Here is a 21,583-nt window from a genome sequence, read left to right on the forward strand (position 1 = left end):
ACCTGGAAAACAATACAGACCTGCCGCTAAGATCATATTTTCTCTTACAATTTTTATATCCTGTGAAGTAATTTAAGCAAATATATAGCCAGCCTTTGCACTAGAGGATGAATTGAAAATTTGAACTGGAATGCCAGCAGGTGGCAGCGATGATTCAGGAGCTGGTCTCCTGCAGGCCCTCAAACAGCTTACCTTTTACAAGCAAAGAAAACAACCTGTAACCTGCTGCTGTAACTATACAGTAATCAGTGTTTTTTTCCTCACACCTACCTTTTCAGCAAACTGCAGTAAGCCTTTAAATTATTTGCCCCTATGCCAAACACAAATAACAACATACGGGACCTTGTAATACATGAAGTTCCATTTTGAAGACAAAGTCCAGGAAACTTCACTCAAAACTGCAATTTCAGGATCATGTGCGGGTAACCAAAGGCTAAACACTTCTAGGGAATGGTAGGGTGTATTTCGCAGTAACTACTTCAGCTACAGGCACACTCTTACCTGTTTTGAGGGGTTCTCATTTTTCTTTTTAACTTCAGCAGTGCTGTTTTCTGCCTCTTTCTCCCACCTTCTCTTTGTCAGCTTCATAGGTGAAGCACCACAAAATCCTAAGAGCTGAAGGCAGGATTCTTCTGTTTCTGGCAGCCAAAACACACCCTTCTGTAAGAATAACTTTTCTATATGATAATGGGCATAAAACAGCTTTTATACTCTTCTCTCACCTTCTTCCACTGACATGCTTGCTTTTTTACATGCTTGCTATTTTCCCCACACAAGTCATCTTCAGCACTTCAAAGCTGAGGCTATAATCACCAAGCCTGGACACCTCTCCTTCAGAATGGCAATGAGATTTTACAACTTGTCTTGCATATTTGCACGTACAGCGAGTTCTGTCATCCAAGGAGTAGTGACTGCAATGGACTTTTCACTACCAAAGCTCTATTCTTTCTCCTCAAGACTCCTCACACCACGGCTCCTGCATACCTAGCACTTTTCTCCTGTTTCCAGAACTTTTTTTACTTAATATAGCTGTAAACAACTGGAAGGAGTCAGAAGACAGCTTGCTAAGGCTGCAAGGACTAAGGACTAGTTAGGTAGCCTTCAGACTGGGCTTAGAAAGAGCCTTCAGATTAGGACCAGAGACTCATGTCAGCTAATTCTGATAACACAAGTTTACCTACAGAGATCTACAAGCAAGGCCTCCAACAGAGGAGCTACCTATAACCACAGAAAAGGAGGCTCAATGAAAGCAGCTCCACAAATGACAGAGACCAGCGGGAAAGGATCTCACCCAAGGGAAAAACACAGCAGGAATAAGGAGTTGGCTGGCTGCTAACAACTCTGCTTTCATGTATTATTGCAAGCTACTGCAGCAGTTAAACTGAGAAACAGCTTCTGTAATGGGCAAAAGCTGTGTGAACGAGCATGGGTTTTGTCCTGGTTTTGGCTGGGATAGAGTTAATTTTCTTCCTAGTAGCTGGTATAGTGCTGCGGTTTGGATGTCGTATGAGAATAATGTTGATAACACCCTGATGTTTTAGTTGTTGCTAAGTAGTGCTTACACTGGTCAAGGACTTTTCAGCTTCCCATGCTCTGCCAGGTGCACAAGAAGCTGGGAGAGGACACAGCTGGGACAGCTGACCCCAACTGACCAGAGGGATATTCCATACCATATGACGTCACTCTCAGCATATAAAGCTGGGGGAAGAAGGAGGAAGGGGGGGACGTTTGGAGTGATGGCGTTTGTCTTCCCAAGTAACCGTTACGCGTGATGGAGCCCTGCTGTCCTGGAGATGGCTGAACACCTGCCTGCCGGTGGGAAGGAGTGAATGAATTCCTTGGTTTGCTTTGCTCGTGTACGCTGCTTTTGCTTTACCTGTTAAACTGTCTTTACCTCAACCCACGAGTTTTCTCACTTTTACCCTTCTGATTCTCTTCCCCATCCCACCAGAGGGAAGCGAGCAGCTGTTTGGGGCTTAGTTGCCGGCTGGGGTTAAACCACAACAGTTTTGTAGGATGACAACCTTGTGCCTTTGGAAACACGCAGGAACACCTGCTTTGTGGTGTGTAAGAAACTAGCCTGCGTGGAGCTCTGCAAAGCTTAGACTCAGTATGTAGGATGATAATAATTCATAACCAGGGATATTTCAGCATTGGTTTTCATCATTCAGACTAAGCATTGCTTTCTGCCCTCACACTTTGCTTGGTGTAGGACTTTCATGCCATGAGGCAGCAGGGCTGGAGAACAAGGCATTGTAAGAGGATGCACATGTTTGGGCTCATTCTGACTCTGCTGCTCTGCTGGATTACCAAAAAAGGCCCCAACCCACTCTTACCTGTTTCTATCATCCTTCATCTTTTGAGAAGCAGGCTCTGCCCCCAGGCACACATTTGAAGATACAGACAAACCTCTCCTCACCAAAAAATGAAGTGGGTTGTTGGGTTTTTTTTTGGTTCTTTTTGTTCCTTACAGAGATCTGACAACAAACCAAGGCTCCACAGCAGGAGCCTGGAGACCCTACATTCCCGTTTTGTTATTACTTTAGTACCTTAGTGGCAATACTAGGCTAGTATCAGTGTCTAGCACAGCTAGACCTTGAATCTCTAGTGTGCCATATTTCCAGTTCTGTGTCCTGAAAACAGGGAGGAATGAGGGATGGCCTGCCTTTTCCCAATTTTGCAAAGTTACTCTGTATCTACACTGACTTAAAACCTCCACACTAAACCTGAAATACTCTTTGTTGCTTGTGTATCTTCACATTAGGACACCATAGGACTCAAATTGAGACATTAAGCATAGACTGAGATGGTGAATCCCAACTTTTTTTTTTTTTTAAAATAGTGATATTGTCTAAATCAAGGTGGTAGTGGGGAAGTTGACCAATGTCTCGTACCATCAGTTACATCAGTGGAAAACACATGCAATTACTGTTTCATTTTCTAATACTGATGACTTCAGTACCGACCAAAAGAAGTTTCACTTAGAGCAGAAACTCTTGTCCTTTACTAGGTATTATTCCTGTAAGTATTACAGGAATGCTGTTCTGAAAACCCTGCATTTGTGCTTTTCAACTTCATGCCAGAAGCCCCTCCAGTCCCACCACTGAACCTTACACCAGCATAAGGCTGCACTGCATTATGAGTATCCCACCTTTTCCCTTGCTCACACTCCCATGGTGGGACAGCTTCTGATGCAGTTTCATACTGCAACAGATAAAAGAACTCAAACTCACCTGGCAAAAGTGGTGATAGCACATAATACAGGTAAAATCCTTACGGTTTAGATTGAGTTTTATATTCTAGGAACCGAGTCCCCCTCCCAGGACTAATGACACATCATTTTTAGTTTTAAGAGAGGAGGTTACTATATACCAGGTTAATATGAAGCAATCAAGATATGCCACTAATTTTCAGACCTCCTTGGATTTTTTTCTTCATCTAGTCCACTTAAGAGAAGACTATGGAAATACCTGGAGATTTTTCCTGAGGAATGTGTTCTACCTCTTGGAAGGATTGGGTCACAGCAACACCACCGTCTGCTGGACAAAACTGGCTCCCTCTCTCACACAGCACTGTGTGTTGAAAAGCAGCTGGAGAGAAGGGGGGAGAAGTGCATGAAAGGTTATTTGCACATTCTACTGCCACCGACCTGGAGAGCTGCCCAGAGGTCCTGCTCCACTAGAAGAGACGAGCTGCAAGGTATAGAGACATGACAGGCATGCTTACATTGCACTCAAAGTTGGCAACCTCCAGCAGAGCAATTGCTGCAGAGCAAGCAGAGGCCTTAGCCTCTGATCAAGAAAATGGGATGCTATGAGACCTAACTGCTCCACCACATGGAATAGACTCAAGTATATTTTAGTCACTTTATTTGTATCTATATACATTACATTTTGATTCTCCAAATAGTCAAGGCAGTTATTCTCAAATAGATTAGTACATCAATTTTATAAAATACAGCTGAACCAAGGTAGATTAGAAATACATACATTATGGTACATTAAGTGCTTTGAATAATGATTTGTCTGGCCACCTGCTAGTGAGCGGTTCATTTGGTTTTGGTCATTCTCAGAGAGGAAAATCCACTCCACAGGTAACTCCCCTGAGCCCAGCAGAGCTACTTAACTAGCAAAAGTCCCTCATGTGCTTTTGGGGGACAGAATGCATCGCGGGGCCACTACAAGGCATTCTGCTGTCTACACGATGACTCAAAGCAAGTCATCACTTCTGACTGGGACAAGACTTAGACATTTGTCACAAGGCCTCAGATCAAAACAACAAAAGAAGAAAAGCCAGTGTGGCTCTGAAGAAATGCAGTCTTCATGTTTGCAACTGGGATTTGCTTACACACATATATGCTAAACCTGTGTTATAAAGAAATAAAAAACTCTAATCAAAGGGCTCATGTAATACCTAGGCTGTTCCCCTAGGACCTCCTTAGGCATGCTGCAGGGACACAGACCTAACACTGCCCCACAAGGAGCGCTCTCAAAGATCTCTTCCGCATGAGGTATTGCTCTCCTTTGAGAAAGTCAGCTTTGTAGCAAGTGAAATGCCAGGACAATTCTTATTCTGAAAAGGGAACGTTTGAGGAGATCTGTTCAACTGCTGGGATTTGAACTAGAAATACTTACAGCTTTATGTCACATGGCACCCAAAGATGTCCCAATTGCAGCTGATATTGCAGCTTCTGTGTTACCCATGACTAGTAGTTTGCTATTTACTCCAGTCTGGTCAGGACCAGTCTATCAGCCACGTCCTGACCCAAAGTTAGCTGTTGATGCCAGCTCAAGATTACTCCTGCAAATCTCTCCAACTGCTATAACTTCAACCCAAGAAGGTCACAATTCACACGTCTGGGCTCTGCATTCACAGGCTGCAAAATAGCTGGCCAGTTCTCTCACTTTTACAGTGCTGAGGGCCTCATGCTGTCATGTACAGGGGAACATTAGCTACAGTCAGATGATCATGTTGCTTTAGAGCCAGCTGCTTGGGACCCTGAAAAACAAGCAGTATAGAGCAGTCACACATCACTGGAGTAAGGGTTACTGGTGACAGGACAGGACTAGCATCTCACAGCTCTACATTAGCCTAGTGCAGATGCTATGACACCGCCCATATTCATGCTCCATCAACCAATCCACATACTGACAAAGGTGGAAGATAACATAACCAGCTGCTGTTGGGTCACCTTAGCTGGTCAGGCAAGTCAAGTTTTTTCCCTGTAAACTTTAGGAGAGGAAGAAGGAATAACATACGTAAACTTTAACTGAGACTGGAACAGATTCAGGCTGCATGGCATGCTCATTCACATCGATGGACCAAGACAGAAGGTAGAAGCCACAGAAGTGAGAGTAGCATTGAGCTGATGGACTGGTTGGTTCCTCATTAGATAAAGCCCGGCACACAGCCAGCTGTCCTGGGAGCACATTTCAACACAGGAGGCAAGATGTGTCCCAGAGGTGGTCAGCTGTACCTGATGCACTGTGTTGAACCAAAGGGATTCTGGGCCAGAGGAAGCAAGAAGTACTGCTTCATCTTTCCACAGCACACATCACTGCAGCCTTCCAACACTGCACCCCCAGAAACAATTGATTACATTGTACAGAAGAAGTGAGAATACTTTCATTTCTGCTGCTTCAAGGTCAGCATCTTTGCTCATCCTCCAGTAGGGCTTTGCAATGGGGTGGGGAAGACTTCTTCCAAATGACTGTTGCCTCCTGGCAGCTCAGACCTGAGCTGCACTAGTTGTTTTTGGAGCCAACAGTTCAATTCTCACTGCTGGCATTTTCCTTTCTCGGTGCTGCCCAGCTGTCACTCCTGAACAGGGCCACCACCATCTGCTGCAGAAGAAAATACTGAACACAGGAGGAGTGAACAAAATGCACATTTCAATCCATAGTTACAGGGAAGAGATGGCATTACCAGGCAACTGGTCAGAAAGAGCAAGTGGTCATAAAGAGCTATACTGTCCCAGACTCCATGTTCGTTTGAAGTCCTTCCATCAGAGACTGGAAGTCAAGGGACTCAAACTCATAAAAAACCCTCGTATTTACTGGCCTAAAGCTAAAAAGTAAACTCATCACCTACAAAAACAGGTAAAAATTAATAAAAATGGAAAGAAGTGCTTACTGTCATAACATAAGAGATTCGCAGATCTCTGCACATCTTACCCATCATACAAGATACCTGTTAGTTCAGGTTTTTCTTTTTACAGAAAAAGACTACATTCATCTCAGTGGTGCAAAAAAAAAAAAATCATCTAATACTGCTGAAGAGACAGTTTTTCCATTGGGACTGCACAGTTTGATGAGATCTGAATGCTCATTCTCATCAGCATGTCATGAATGTAGGAAAAACATTCTCCTGGCGAAGCTTCACCATGAGGTAAATGCATTGTTTGAAAGTCCTGGGGAACTGAAATGGATTTGAAGTGATCTGCCAGGAACGATGGTTTCATTAAGGAGAAAGTTGTCACTTTAAAGCAGTATGCTTCATTTTGTCTAACAACTTAGTGCATTCTGCTAAGGAAAAGGTTAATCAGCTTCATAATTAATCAAGTCTTGTTAAAATAAAAGGTATATTTTTTAAGTTACCTGTTTCCAGGAATTTGGGCAACATTCAGATCAAAGTACTGTTTAGGATTGAAGGGATACGTTTTGGGTTTTGCAATATGCTGATGTCTGACAACTCATTTTTATGGGGTTCAACTAAAATGGAATTATGACAGATAAAGACAGAATTGTACTGCAGTAATATAACTTAAAAGACGTAGTGATATGGCATTATAGCTGTGGAGCTGCCTTTTAAAAAAAAAAATACTGTTTACAGAACTCAGGAAAAATTGCAGAGCTCTGAAGCTGCAGAGCATAAGCAGGACAAGTTATTAATGGATCCTAAACAGGTCAACTACAGAGCACTGCAACAATAGCAGAACTCAGGAATTAACTTCATTCTTCTCTCACCCACCCACCCACACGGAGCGGGGTTTATTTCACATTTGCAATACCACGCATCCACTACAGAAACATGAGCTGCTCATATTCAACACCACTTAGGCAGTGCAAGACTTATAGAGATCACGTACTTCTACACCATCATGAACTGGATAGTATCTGTTTCAGTGCTCTTACATGGAGATAGCATCACCTTCCCTACTGACAGAGGGAATGTCTCTTATCAATCCTGTTCAGCGGTACCTTACAGCTTAGATCCTTAGTGAGGCTGGTTCGCTTATCAGCCTCCAAGAGAGGATTAAAGTGCAACAAGCAGATTTCACACTTCACGACATGACGCACACGGTCAGTGTAGACGTGGAACTGCAATCCTCTTCTTTACTGCTGGACAGACCGCAGGAAGAGAGTGGCCTATAATGTCATTGTCCTCTTGTGCCTTCCCAATATGGGCTTTAGCTTAGCAATTCAGGCCCAGCCCTGTCCAATGGTCTGGCACCATCAGGAAATACTTGTCCATAGCTTCACAAAACCTGGTCCGGTACAGTTCTGGAGAGACCACAGTTGGCATCTTACCTAATGTGCAAGAGTCAAGAGCAGTTAGGAATGGGCTAAAGAGTATACTGCAGTACAGACAGATGTCACATGAGATTACAACACCAGACAGCATAATCATGAAGGCATACTATACATGTAAGGGTCTTGGAACCAACTGCCTTTTTTTTAAAAAAAATTTATTTTAAACCTTTAGGAGAGAAGACAGATCAAGGTCTGGGCCCCTAACACTGAATTGAGATACCTCAAGTTGGAGGAACCATCTAGGCTTTTTACATCATCCCTGATCAGCTTGTTTCTTCTTCTCATCTCCTGTTTACAGGTCTTTGAGGTTTTCTAGCAGAGATGCAAATTTCTCCCAGGAAGAATTTCACTCTATGGATATTCTCTTATCTTCTCCAGACACCTGAGCAGTGGTACATCAAATGTTCCCCTTCCCCTCTCTTTCCAGCCCTCCTACTAACATGTGGCCAACACTAGGCAATGATGCACAAAAGGTACTCTACTTCCACAAAGCGAACTACTCAGCTCCTCAAAATATGGGCAGTAGTTAATCGTTTGATAAGGATTCCTCCACGCTAACAGCTCAGAGTGTATCTGCTTTTCTGGACTCAGAAAACATCTTCTGAAACCAGGCAGCAAGGTTTTTTGCTAGTATCTCTGTATGGGTGATTAAGTTTGTATGTGAGTAGTTGGTAACTAAGAATCAGAAAAGAACAGTCTGATAAATAGACGACCTTTACTCCATTCCCAGGAATTATAGTACTTAAAGGGTCACTCATGGAGGCAGATCAATGTATTAATTTTTCTGAAACTTGTTATTCCTTCCCCTGTTCTGGATAACTTAATCTAGTGTTGCAAATCTGCATGGTGGGAAAGTTGTGGCTTTATTAGCACAGTTATTGGAAGCTTCCACGTAATGAAGAAACATGATCAAAAGTTTTGCTTTCATTCTGGACTTACCTTGTCCTCCCAAGATGCCAGTTGACTTCACCACCATTTCAAGCTTTTTGTCCCAGGTAAAAGTGCGAATATAGTCTGTTGCAATAAAAAAAAAAAAATCCACAGAAACATGTCACATCTGCTATAACTGAAGTAACGCTATTCTAAAATGTATTTATTTCCCCTCGAAAAGGGCAAGAAAGCAGTAGGCTTCCATAGCCAGAAGAACTTCAGTGTTTTCCCTACCAGTTGCCTCACTTTCCAGCGTATTGATTATATTTGGGTAGGGAGAATACGATATCTCAAAAGCCCAGCAAGATCACAATCAACTCTTCCTGCCTCTACAAAAACAGACTGCCCAGGCATGTCTGTCTTTATCCATGTTAGAGTTTCAAGGGCACATTTACAAGAGTTACTTAGCTGATCCTCATCCCAGAAACATATCAAGAAGCCCCACTTCACCATAACAGCTCCCACTGCTTTACTGCAACAGCTAGCAGTATCAAGACTTGGACACCTATCCATTTAAGCAGTAGTATTCCTCATAATTGCAGCCACCTACAGGTTTGATAACAGAAAGCCAACACTTCTAACTTCATGATATGGAGGACTGGAAACACTAGCAGTGACCCTGATTGGAAGAGGGGGCTGCAAGGAGAAGACTTCAGAATTGTTTCCAAGCCTCTTTCAGAGAAAGCATGCTCAGTTGTTACAAGCACATGAACATTTTGGTCTGCAAAGTTGAAGCTGCAGTAAGTTAAGTTTTTCATTGCTGGATATCATTATCTCCTAACATTTGACTACAACTGTAATTATACAATTTTGAATTTACTGTTTCTAGATTTACAAAAGGCCACCATAAGTATCCACGTTTCACCTCAGCTGTACTTTACACAAAACTCATCCAGACCTGCCAATCTTAACACTTACCCATTTATCTGAATACTCTTTGAAAATGCTCCCTTAGAGTGCTTTGGGACTGATATCATCAGTTTATGCACTAACTATTGTCACTTCATGCCGCAAGACCCAGAGCTCCACACAACATGGCCTACAAATAAAAAAGTCTTCACAGCTCCTCACAGACCTAACTTACTTGTTTACTGTATCACATTAGGATCTAAAATAAGTAGAGATTCTGACCTCAGATTCAAACTCAGTCCAAGCTAATGTTTTTTAGTTCTGTCCCCGCCACAAATTTAGCTTGAGTACTTTGCAGGTTCTCAGGATATCATTTAGAGACATTGTGATAGCCTGATACAGCAGGCATGTTCTCTCTTCTTGAAGACATTTGTGTTAAACAAGCTCTTCAGATGATGAACAGCTGTTCTCACCACACTGAAGGAACTGTTAGCTTTAAACATCCTATAAAATATACTCTTTAATCAGATAAGACTTTCCATAGGACAACAAAAAGCCACACGTACAGAAGGAGCAAAGTCTCATCCCATTTACCCAAATATTCAAGAGTCTACAAAACTAGAAAGTAATAACAACTTGCAGTTCTTTGAGAATAGAAGTCCCAGCTACAACTAGAAGTGTTATTGGAATGGCTTTCAAGCTTTATTAGAAAAAGAGTAATCCAGACCTTCTGGCTTAAGACTTCATCTGGAAGCATTTCTGAGCTAGGTTTCAAGAGCATCTCATTTCCAAGAGTCACTTCCACATCCTCAAAATGGCTTCATCTCCAAGTCTTTTGCACAATACAAGTTTGCCTGTCTAAAGATGAAGCTCTACTTTCCAGTCACAAGTCAGAGGATGTGGCAAGGTAATTGCTGCATTGCCACGCATATTATCCAGGTCAGACTACATAATCACAAGTGATCCCATGACGTTTAACTTCCCTCTTCCATCCCTACCAATATCGTTTCTCCTCAGATCCCCTCCACGCAAGTTAAAATTTAAATGGCTATGTAAACATTACTGAACTTAACTTTAAAGATTTTTAAAGATAAAAGCGTACAAATAACCTTCCCTACTTCAACTGGAGTCAACGTGTAGGTTAAACACCAACTTGACTGCTTTTTCACTACCTGTGAGGCCTCCTGCATATATTCTTAGTAATGCAAATGCTAACACAAGCCCATACAAGAGCTGGAGAAAAGACTTCCTGCCTCCACTTTGAATACCCATGAGAAGTGAGTGCGGCGTTCCATCAGGGAGAAGACAAGCTTTCCTGACACACATCTCTGGTGGTGGTGGTACAGTTCTAAGAGTACTATAAACACCTAAACCAGAAGAAAGCAGTTTCACCAGCTAAAAGCAAGAAAATACAAAAAGACAACCTACCAATGATCCCAACAACCAGCTCATTGTTGGTATCATCACGACCCACCAGCAGGGAATAGTCGATGATGAGGTGGCTGGAGAGGAACTGGGAATCACTGTGTATGGAAGCTCTCAGCACAGCCTTGCAATGGGAACGGATGTACAAAGGATTGTCCCGGACCATCTTCAGAAGGTTCTCATCCAGCAGGACTACATCACAGCTTTCCTTGCCTGTATCTGTTTTAACATTTCTATTCCGGAGGGAGCCCTTCAGGTCAAAAACCTGCAAATGGAGAACAGCACTACTTTGTTCCATTGTTCTGTGAGGTTAAAGACTTCAACATACCTAACGGCAGTGTTTGAGAAGACAACATGGCAGGGCAACTCTTTCCTTCTCCACAGGAGGAAGACAGTTAACAAAAAACATTTTCATACTACAAAAATTAAAGTTTCCTGAGTGGAGAGTAGCATGTAAGCCTACATGAAATGCTCTGCCACCTCAATTCACAAATTTTAGGCAAATTATTTCATTAATATTTAGCCTAATTTAAAGGAAATAGCGTGTCCCTGTTTTATATCCCTATTGTAAACTCAGTTTTCCCGCCAGCTTTTACAGACTCAAATGCTGACAAATGTAAAGCCAGTGAAGAGGGAGGTGCGCCTTGCATGACGCACAACATCTGTTGGCAAGGCAAGAGACAGACCACCATTAGGTTGGAAAGGATCTCTGGAGGTCTCCAGTCCAATGCCCTGCTTGAAGCAGGTCCTGTTAGAGAAGGTTGTTCAAGCCTCGTGTAGTCAAGATTTGACTAACTTCAGGGATAGAATCCATAGTCTCTTTGGATCTCTGTTCTAGTGTCTGACCACACTCGTGATTTAAAAAACAGACAAATAAAAACAAAACCCACAACAACATCCTTTACATCTATCTAGAATTCTCTCAGTTCACTTCCTCCCACAAAGGAGGCAAGGTGGAAAGAAGTCAGGCACTGGGAGGCAAGGTGGAAAGAATTGATACTATCTAGTTTTAGAAGCGAAATTTGTTTGCACTTCCATTTCAGCATCAACTCCGTATTTGAAGAGAATTTTTCCCCAGTCATTTTAAGGTCTTCATTCTACTGCCTCATAAAGGTCGCTTTTCCTTTACTAAGAGCAAGACTGAACTCAAAATCTTGTTCCACACATGAAGTGGTTCAGGGAGAGAACAGCAGGTTCAAAACATTATTAGTTTCCCCCCACTACACAGTAGCTTACCATCTCCGTCAGTGAGGCTCTCCTAAACAAATTAGACTGTAATCCCAGTTAGTTCTTCTAAAAGCTTTGCAAAAAGGTTTCACATTTTCCTAATAAGGTTGGCAATGCTTTTTCTCAGACACCGGAGATGCAGGGACAAATAAGACCTCTAAAAACTTAAGCTTGCACTACAACTATCTGAACTAGCCAATATAGACATCAAGTTACTGAGGATCACATAACAAGGAAACAGGCACAAACGATCATCTTTGAGCAGTGCTAGATATCGACAGCACACACAAAGTTAAAAGTTACCTAGACGGCTAGTGGTAACCCTGCTCTTGCTCCCAGTCAGAATTGCACTGCTAGGGAACAGTACACTTTGTTCTTACCTGAGCCATTTTCCTGCCATAGAAAAGGTTTTCCATGACAAGCAGATCCAGCTTCTTTTCAGTGTTGTTTTGAGAGTTCTTGTATCCAATTCGATATACCCCAAGGATTTTGGCCAGTGCTGTGGGCTTCTGATGAAGAGAAGACATGGGGTAAGATCTCTGTGTACAGGCAATCAGCAGTCAAATACTAGAGGCACCACTGTTCTGTCTGACTGCGTATCACAGCTTAGAAGCTCTAGCAAAACTCCCACTTTTCATCTTAAAAACACATTATTAGTACAACTCATACCCTCCGACATTTTCTTTTACTTAAATGAAAGGGGTTAATGGAAAACTGTTACTAGTCTGTAAAATATAGAACACTGCCTAAAATAAAAGGCACTTTTTTTTTTTACAATACCTTCTGCTGAACTGCATTAATGATGTAAGTGAAGTAGTGTGGAGCAAAGTCAAGGAACGACTGGACTTCCAGACGAGGCATCTGTTTCAAGATGAATCTATCATCTGTTTTAACATCAGACAGAGGCAATGGGATTACATACAGTAAGTGATATATTCTTTGCAAGTTCTTTAGGATTGTCACACAGCTGAAGTGGATTGAATAATTAAAGGACTACAATTCTTTTAAATCCTTAGCTACAGAAGCTCATTTCTAGAAACTTTTTTACTTCATATATTCTGAGTTTCAGAATTTCAGCCTTTCTGGATTTCAGCCTTCTAGCAAATCAGGGAGAAGAGACTGCCTAAGTTAGATTTACCTCAGCTATATGGGCTTCTTATACAGACAGCAGAAACAGCCTACAGACCCTTCCATTCAAGACCTGTTTTAAGTAGGGGCCCAGAATCAGCCACAGTTAAAAAAAAAATCCTATAAATCAACTCTAGCATGTGGGATTATAAGAAACACTGTGTCTTTAATAACCAGTTTTCCTGGTTATTATACTCAAGAATTATACTCAAGTTTTTGTTTTCTGAAGCCTGCCTAAAAGAGTACAACCCTTCTGCTCAACTGGCCTCCCTAGCTGCTACTACTGAAAAACAGAACTACATCTCCTGCACATACAAAGAGACAAATAATCTGATACTGAAGATCCCAGAATAATCCACTTAGCTTTCCATTCTGAGTGGCCACTTCACAGTCAGCAACCCTCTAGCTAGAGGTAATCAGGGATTAAACAACACACTAACCACCACTATCCCTAAATAACACCCTCTAATTACGAAGGGGGAGGAAGCTGCATTTACCCTCAGTCACATAGAATGCAGCCCCAGATTTGCCACCTCGTGCCTGCCAGGGCAAAGAGTGAGAGAGGGATCGGATGAAGTCCTCTTCGCTGCTCCCCAGTATCACTTCACGCATCTTGTGAAACTCGCCAGCATAATAAATCCGGCAGTAGAACTTGGCGTTCGCATCTGAAAACTCTGCAAAAAAAGGTCTTACTCAATAACAGCATGCAATACTCACTGACTACCTGAGATGACACTTACAGATTTTACTGATGTCTAGAAGAATATTATTGTGCTAAACATCCCTCTCTCACGCCTGTTGTACTTTGGAAGTTTAAACCAATAGGATTTAAATGGAAAACTTACAGGAAAGCGAACCCCCTTTAGGTTAGCTCACAGTATACGCCACGGGAAAGTGTCCAGGCAAAAGATCAATTAAAAAAGAAAAGTTTTATGGGGTGTTTTTGCAACAGAGAGATTGATTACAGTAAGTAAAAATTGCATTGCTCTGTTCTTGATTTGTTCTTCCTTCCTGCCCAATACAAAGAAAAAATAATTATTAACTTCAAGATTTCCATTATGTTTGCATGAAGAAGGGAGTTTGTCAGCTAAGACTTCAAGTTATTATTACAATTATTATTACTACTCACGGAGTTCCACATGGGGATTCACCAGCTGTTTCTTCTGTCCATCTCCTCCATCTACATCATCTGAAGGCATAAAGGGACCATTCAGTCAGAGTTGTTCATTATTATTACTGAGAAAGCCACGTAAGATACTACTTGTAAACTCACATTACAAGAAAAATATTTTCTTTTTTCAGGAATACAGAGGGAACTATATATAGGGAATTAGAGATACAACTATAATTGTCTGATATAATATGTATGCTAGAAGGGCACTGCTATTCATGGGACACATAAGTACAAGCTTTCTCTTTGTTTCCTCTTCATTCATTTTCCATGAGCTGAAACAACGAAAGTTAAACAGGAAGCGAGGAAGAGAAACTGGGCTGCTTAACTAGAGTCAACTCAATCCAAAGGCATTCAAGCCCAGACTATCCCTATAGTTACCGGGGTTTGAAAGACCCTATCCTCATAAAGCAAAGCAACGTCTTTAGGAGAAACCTACATTTGATATTCAAATCATTCATTTTCAATGCATGTTGAGTAATCTTGGACTGTTGAAAAAGTATGAGCAGGAGTGCATTCTGGGCCTTACAAGTTTGAATGAGGTTTGGGAGAACTAACAATCCAAAACAGAAGAGGGATTCAACAGTCTTGTACCTTGAGGCTCTGCTCCTTGGTTTTCTGCTCCCTCTTTGCCCATCTGTCCAACCTGGTAGTAGGCACTGTCAGCACCACGTAAGGTCTCTTTCTTCTGGGAAGACAGGTCCGGGCTTTTCCCTCCCGTACCACGGAAGAAAGACAAAACGCCAGATGGTTTCTTTGCTACAGTGAAAAGGAATAAAGAAATTGGCCTTGGCATTTCCACAGGCAGTTTAATAAAAGCATGATTCATACGAGCATACTCCATTCGTTGTTCTAACTGGAGGAACGATGTCATTCAACTGTAACTCATTTGCTATTCTGCAAGCAACCAAGGTCCACCAGGTTAGCTGATTTACTGTTCTAAGTAGCATTCTCAAATGCTGAGTCATTTGAAAATACAGACCAAGCGTGAGCATCTTTAGCATAGTAAGAACCTCACTTCTCCATTTCAAAATATTTTATTTCCATCTTTTTAAAGAAGGCAGTGCCAAAAGAGGTCAGAACATATTATTGGCATCATACCCCAGGCTAGACTGAAGAACAAGCCAAGGTCCACTACATCATAACATATTAAATCAGAGAATGATAGTATGATCTCATAAGAATCAGGGAAAGCCATCACGGGCACAGACTTCAAAAGCCAAACAAACATCACCCCACCATGTTCTACATTGAGTCAACTCTAAGACTAGTCACAATTTCAACTCAGAATGCATTTTCTTTGTTCTAACTTAACTTTCACAAGAGCTAGAACCCAGGTTAAGTGGACTCAAGTCTGAGCTGAGATTAGCATCGTGGATATGATTTTGGCAAAGTGGTCTTACGCTGTTCTGGTTCTGCATTGCGATTTGACGGACCCATGTTAGCCTCAGGTAGGCGGACAGGGCTACTGCTCTTTGGTTTGTTGTCTGATGTGCTGAAAGGAGAAAGAAAAAAAAGTCATGAGCCCAACTAATACTGCCACCTGAGACACACTTTACTCCTGTACATTTATTTCTCCTCCATGCCTAACACTAAGTACTGCTAAGGGAAGAGGATACAGTTTAAAGTTCTAATGGTGTGGGACTCTCCAAAGTTGTCCTCCTCCACCTCCCTGAGAAAAACCTCTCAGGGCTCCATAGCAAGAGTTCCATCCATCGGCACAGAAAAGGTAAGCAGGCCTAGTAATCCCTACCATGTACACAGTCAAGGGATGAGGTGATGGAACCAGCACAGTCCCCAACATGAAATGGAAACTCAGATACTACAAGTATGTGTTGGTTACATGGAATGTGTCGGATCCCATCAGAAAGCAGAGATCCTAACAAAGGCATATTTTCAGGGTCCTTCCCCATCCCAGCTTTGGCTTATTCACTACAATCACTGTGCCTTTGCTCTATGTACTGTAGTTCCTGCATGTAACCTGTTCAGCTGTAGTCCGTCTTCAGAACTGTTCTTCAGAGATGCTTTGGACAACTCATCTAGGGCATTTCTGTATTCCTTGCAACTGAAGGGGAAAGGAAAAGAAGGAGAGGGGAAAAAAAAAAAAAAAAAAAAAAAGAGAAAAGAGTCAGCTGTTCTCTAGGAGACTCTGTAACAGCAACCCAAAGATTCAGTTTAGAGACAACCACAGGAAACAAAAACCCACAGTAGAAAAACCTCTCCTTCATTTTTTATTACAATTAGGACTTAGTTCCCTTAGAACAGACCCTGCTCTAGATCATACTGCAGGAAAAATCTCCCCTTGTTTCTCCCCCTCCCACAATTCAAGAATGCGCTTCTTTAAAAGTCTGCTGCCTTGTGACACGCAAAGAAACCCCAAAATTTACCGAAGCAGCTGGTTTGGAGAGCTGAATAGTAGCAAGAGCTGCTACAACCAAAGGTAGGCAAGGGACAGACTGCAGTTTGAATATCTAACTGTTGTTCCTTAGCTCAGTTGCACTTCCTCCAGGCTGGAGAGCTGAGCAAAATTTAGTTGCGCTTCTTTCTCTAACAATATCACATTGTTAGGGAACACTACACAACTAATCCATTTAGAGTTCGGCAAGAAAAGCCCAAAATCCAGCTGCAAGTTGGAAAACCTACTTCCCATACCTTAGTAGTAAAAGGAAAGAACTTTAGCTCTGGCAGAAACTCTCAACACAGCTGAATGAAGAAATTCTGTCATGCTTGCTCCCTATGATTAGGATTTAAATATTCCTTACACAGAAAAGCTGCAAAAGTACAGCATGTGTCAGATGAACAGCAAAATCACACCAGTACCTGAGAGCAAAAGCTATGATGGAGCTTGGTTCTTTCTCGCAGACTGCAATAGGTACACGTTCATGCTCATACATTAGGTAGTGCTTATCCGGGTCACTAAATGACAACAACATAGGGTGACTATCAGTAGATCATAAAAGTTTGTGGAAAGAAAAGGTTAAGTTTTGGTCAAAACCCAGATCTCATCACTGCACGCCCAGGCACAAGCTGCAGGTCTCAGCATGGAACCAAAGCTCCCCAGATCAGCTTCTCCCATTAGACACATTCATTGCTATGTGGTTAAATCTAAATGGCAATGTGTTAGGGCAATCAGCACTTCAAGCAAGCTGCTTGTATCAGAAGACCAGCTCCAAGTTAGAGTAAGAGTCTATTTCTGTTTAGCAGCCACTGCTTCTAATGGCACCAAAATCTGCCTGAGTTTGTTTTGACTGTCCCACAGGATAGCCTGAAGAGTGAAGTTAGGGGACAAATCTGACTCTTCTCTGAACAAGCAGTTTAGCACAGAAAATTCCCCAAAGCCTCCTGGGTTTCTGTAAGATTTTCTTTTACTTATCTGTAGGGTCCAGTCATTTAACTTCTACCTCATTAGCTCATGGTCTCCACCACTACACTGGGGGTAGGATTCAGAAGTTAAACTCAGGCTGCCAAACGTTAGGCTCATGTCAAACAAGAAACACTACAAAGCACACAGACCAAGTAGCTGAAAGACTTTCCAGCCTGCCCATTTTCACATGAGAGGGGGACTTGAGGGCACATGCAGTAGCCATTGAACCTGACCTACACCCAGACAAAGCCAATTTGAGTCCAACCCTTGGAAGAGGTCTGGAAGCAAAAACAAGAGGCAGGCGTGTAGCTTTAGTAAGTCTTTGCTAAGGAAGGACATTTCTGCTCCCCGCCAGCAGCACTGAAGGCACCTTTCTTCCCCCCCACCCCCACCCCTTCCCCTCCCATAAGAGTTCTGAGGAGGCATGCCTGCTAGGAGGAAAAGAAACTGGTAATGTATAGGCAAAAGGGTGGATCATTAATAAGAAAAGCGTGTAACCTACAAACAACTAGAAGGGACACAGAAAACTTCTTGCCTTGAGGAAGTTCTATAGCTTATTCTGAGGCAAACCCAAGTGATGACTTAAATTATATACTGAGCAAAAGAAGCATGCACGGGTCTGTCTGCAGTTTGACCAGGCTGCTAATTTTGTACATCATATATATTATGCAGTACTTACAACGGAAATGGAATGGGGTTATAGTTGTTTCCAGGCAAAAAGTTAGCCAAAATAGCTTTCATAGTAGACTTCTCCTTCACTTGGCTGTCTGTAGATCCCAGTGAGTGTCCATCAAACACATCTGGAACAGAGATAAGGTAAGTCTGCATCACAATATCAAACTTCAAGCTGTAAATTCAGAAGCAAGGTTGCAGACCACAGAGTTACCAGATTCGCCATTTCCTAAATGCATCTCATACACTTGCCATAGAGAAGCAAGAGAAAGAATACAAGAACACAACTGAACTATACCTTCTGAGCTGCTTGTTGTATCCTGTTCAGACAGTGTGTTGGCACCAGTCATATGCTCCGATACAATCTCTGGAGAGGTGGGCAGCTGAAGATGGGTGGAGCCTGTGGAGCTCTGACTTGATAAAGTAGTCAGGAAACGATCCTCTGAGAGTACAAGGACAGTTAAGGATAGACAAAAGCATTTTACATGGCTCTCAGAATTGATATTGCTTGTTCCCAGGTGAAGCTATCACCAGGGTCTACTTTCAAGAAGTTTTTACTTAGAAAGCAGGTAAGGCCACCCAGAGCAAAGAATGGGCAAGCTGATTAACGTAGCACATAACCTCCAGAAGATGCATACACTTATACCCACTCCCTTCAGTTCCCACAAACTCTCAATATGCCTCACAGGTAAGAGGTCTCAGCACCCATAACCACTTCACAGAAAACACAAGAGTCATTTCCCAAATTCCATGCAATTATTCAGTTATTTAGAAAGCCTCTGCAAGTTTTTAAACTCAAGTTCAAAGGAAAACCCTTGCTCGCCAATTTAGTATCATCAGTATTTCAGCTTCATATCAGAAGCAGACTTTGCTTTTTATAATAGTAAGCCAGAAATTGGCTTATTCCCATCTGACACAATGGAGATTCACTGTTTCTCTAAATTATCAAATTTGACAAAGGCTCCCATGTCAGGGAAAGGGTTACAGCAAGCTTCTTTTGGTACCTTAAGAAAAATAAATAAATAAACAACAAACCTTTCTCTCCATTTTGCAGTGCTGGAGAAGCATTGCGTGGGGAAGCATCCATGCTACTGATCTAGGAAAAATAACAAAATACCAATGTTGATGCCAAGCTCTTTGTAGCTGTATCCCTTCCTCTGTGGAACACTTGCAAAAGCACATGTACCACAACAGAGCACTGCACTGCCACTGTATCTGCCACCACGCGAAAAAGACAAGGCAACAGCAACCCAGCTTCACAAGATGCTTATGACTGCTATCATCTCTGTATGCTGCTTTAAGGACTACACTCTTCCTCTATATAAACCTACTTGCTGCTAGATCAAGGTTAAGTGTGCTTTAGCTAAAGCACATGTGTTAATTTAACACATAAACATGTGTTAATTTAACACATAAACAAATATGTGTTAAGTGGAAAGGACATGTATGCATGCAGCAGAGAAAATCTAGGGTCTCATGGGGTTTCTTAGTGCACCTTGCTAATGTTAGCACTATTGGGAGTTCAGCCTCTCTGTACGATGCTTATTCTCAGAGCACCAGCTCCCCGAAGGGTGGTTGTTCAGCATGCTGGCAACTGTACCCTTAGACAGAGCTCTTGAGGCAGCAGTCCAAAATCATTTATACATCCCCTCAGCCAGCTCCCACGGGACACATCACAGAACAGAGATGAACCTGCAAATTCATTATCAGTCCTTCCTGTCTTCTTTGCTCTGTCTCTCCTGATAATTTTTGCCTTTTCTTTTTCACAAGGGATAAATCTGATGGGCAACAAGCTAGGGTCTAACGAGGTGACCTCCTTCCTATCTAGGCATATGCCTGACAATGACTGCAGCTCTCTGCTGCCAGTATTCAGATTAACACTACACAAACACCCCAGAAAATCATCAAATCCTATTCATACTTAGTCGTCTTCTGTGTAATATGGCTCTTGGTTCACATCTTTAGGAAAAGATACATATACTAACACGCAATTCAAGCTTTTACAGCTGGAAACTACATGATGCAGTAAAAAAAGTTTACTAAGTGAACTGAAGCCAGTCTTAAGACTATCGTGTAGCCCCAGGGAAAAAAAAAAAAATCGCTTCTAGCCTGCTACTCGTACCTTGCTTTCTTCACCTTGCCTCAGTCTCCCAGGGCTGGGTGGTACTGATGGACGTTTTCTCCCTTTCTCTTGTTGGAAGAGATCCTGCAATCTTAAAAAAACAAAACAAAAAACCCATAAAAAAACCCAAAGAAAAATTAATCAGAAGATAGGTTACATGTATTAGCTGTGAAAGGCACAAGTTACAAAGCTTCTCCATACTAGAATACAGCCAAGCATGCCTTCGTAAGTCTTTACTGCAAACTCAGATGGTTGCTAACATATGCCAAAGCTATGTTTCAAATGGCCAAAACCAGAACATTTTCTTCACCTCTGAGATAATTTCACCCAATTAATTGCTTTCCCATGCTCCCCTCTTCCCCCCTCTTCCTTTATTCAAATGTGTCCTGATTCCAGCTGGGACAGAGTTAACTTCCTTCCCAGTACCTTGGGGGGTGTGCTGTGTTTTGGGTTTGGCATGAAAGAAGCGTTGATGGCCCATTGATGCTTTGGTTGTTGCTGGGTGGTGCTTGCACCGGCAAGACTTTGGGTTTCTCTTTTCGGCCTCCCATGCCCTGCCACGTGCAGGGCAAGCTGGGGTGCTGGGGGAGCACAGCCGGGGTGGTTGACCCAGCTGGCCAATGGGGTATTCTATACTATGTGACATCATGCTCAGTATAAAAAACCAGGGTGGGGGGGTTCACACCCCGGTTCGTGACACACAGTCGGCGGTCGGTGAGCAGTTGCATTGTGCATTGTCTGCTTTGTTGTTTTTCTCATTGTTGCTGTTACTGTTCTGCTTCGTTTTATTTCAATTATTAAACTGTGTTTATCTCAGCCCGGGAGTTTTCCTACTTGTGCCCTCCCGATTCTCTCCCCCATCCCACCGGAGCGGGTGGATAAGCGAGCGGCTGCATGTGGTTTGTTTGCTGGCTGGGGTTAAACCACGACAAAATGACACTTTCTCTCCTCAGATGCAAGTTGTGCTCTACAACACAATACTTTTATTATCTGGCCTCAAATGATTTTCTGTTCCAATCAACCAGCTCTGTGGTCTTAACCAGTAAAGGACATTCAGCACAAGCTGCCATAACACACTCTATATAGCAACTCCACTACAGGGAGAAAAAGTCTAAAAGAACCTCTTCCCTTTTATAACCAAAACGGTATCAGTGTTGCTCATT

General features: G+C 42.3%; 1 protein-coding gene across 10 annotated transcripts in view; it reads right to left on the minus strand.

Moving 5' to 3' along the window:
* Positions 1-2,839: 2,839 nt before the first annotated feature.
* The window catches only part of PIKFYVE (phosphoinositide kinase, FYVE-type zinc finger containing), a 70,759-nt gene continuing 52,015 nt past the window's right edge, over positions 2,840-21,583 (minus strand). For 9 of the 10 annotated variants that reach the window (XM_075153380.1, XM_075153383.1, XM_075153382.1 and 6 more), the window contains 15 exons: positions 20,421-20,511; positions 19,334-19,394; positions 18,597-18,740; positions 18,306-18,426; positions 17,083-17,178; positions 16,244-16,327; positions 15,666-15,757; positions 14,857-15,021; positions 14,221-14,280; positions 13,589-13,765; positions 12,744-12,847; positions 12,344-12,472; positions 10,740-11,001; positions 8,472-8,546; positions 2,840-7,529 (listed from right to left, as the gene is read on the minus strand). In XM_075153380.1, the coding sequence (XP_075009481.1) occupies positions 7,414-7,529; positions 8,472-8,546; positions 10,740-11,001; positions 12,344-12,472; positions 12,744-12,847; positions 13,589-13,765; positions 14,221-14,280; positions 14,857-15,021; positions 15,666-15,757; positions 16,244-16,327; positions 17,083-17,178; positions 18,306-18,426; positions 18,597-18,740; positions 19,334-19,394; positions 20,421-20,511 (1,777 nt within the window). In that variant the 3' untranslated portion in view covers positions 2,840-7,413. The remainder of the gene's footprint in view (positions 7,530-8,471; positions 8,547-10,739; positions 11,002-12,343; positions 12,473-12,743; positions 12,848-13,588; positions 13,766-14,220; positions 14,281-14,856; positions 15,022-15,665; positions 15,758-16,243; positions 16,328-17,082; positions 17,179-18,305; positions 18,427-18,596; positions 18,741-19,333; positions 19,395-20,420; positions 20,512-21,583) is intronic. The other variant, XM_075153378.1, reaches the window with a different exon arrangement.

The sequence above is a fragment of the Calonectris borealis genome, chromosome 6 (genome assembly GCF_964195595.1).
Source record: "Calonectris borealis chromosome 6, bCalBor7.hap1.2, whole genome shotgun sequence".
Lineage (NCBI taxonomy): Eukaryota > Metazoa > Chordata > Aves > Procellariiformes > Procellariidae > Calonectris > Calonectris borealis.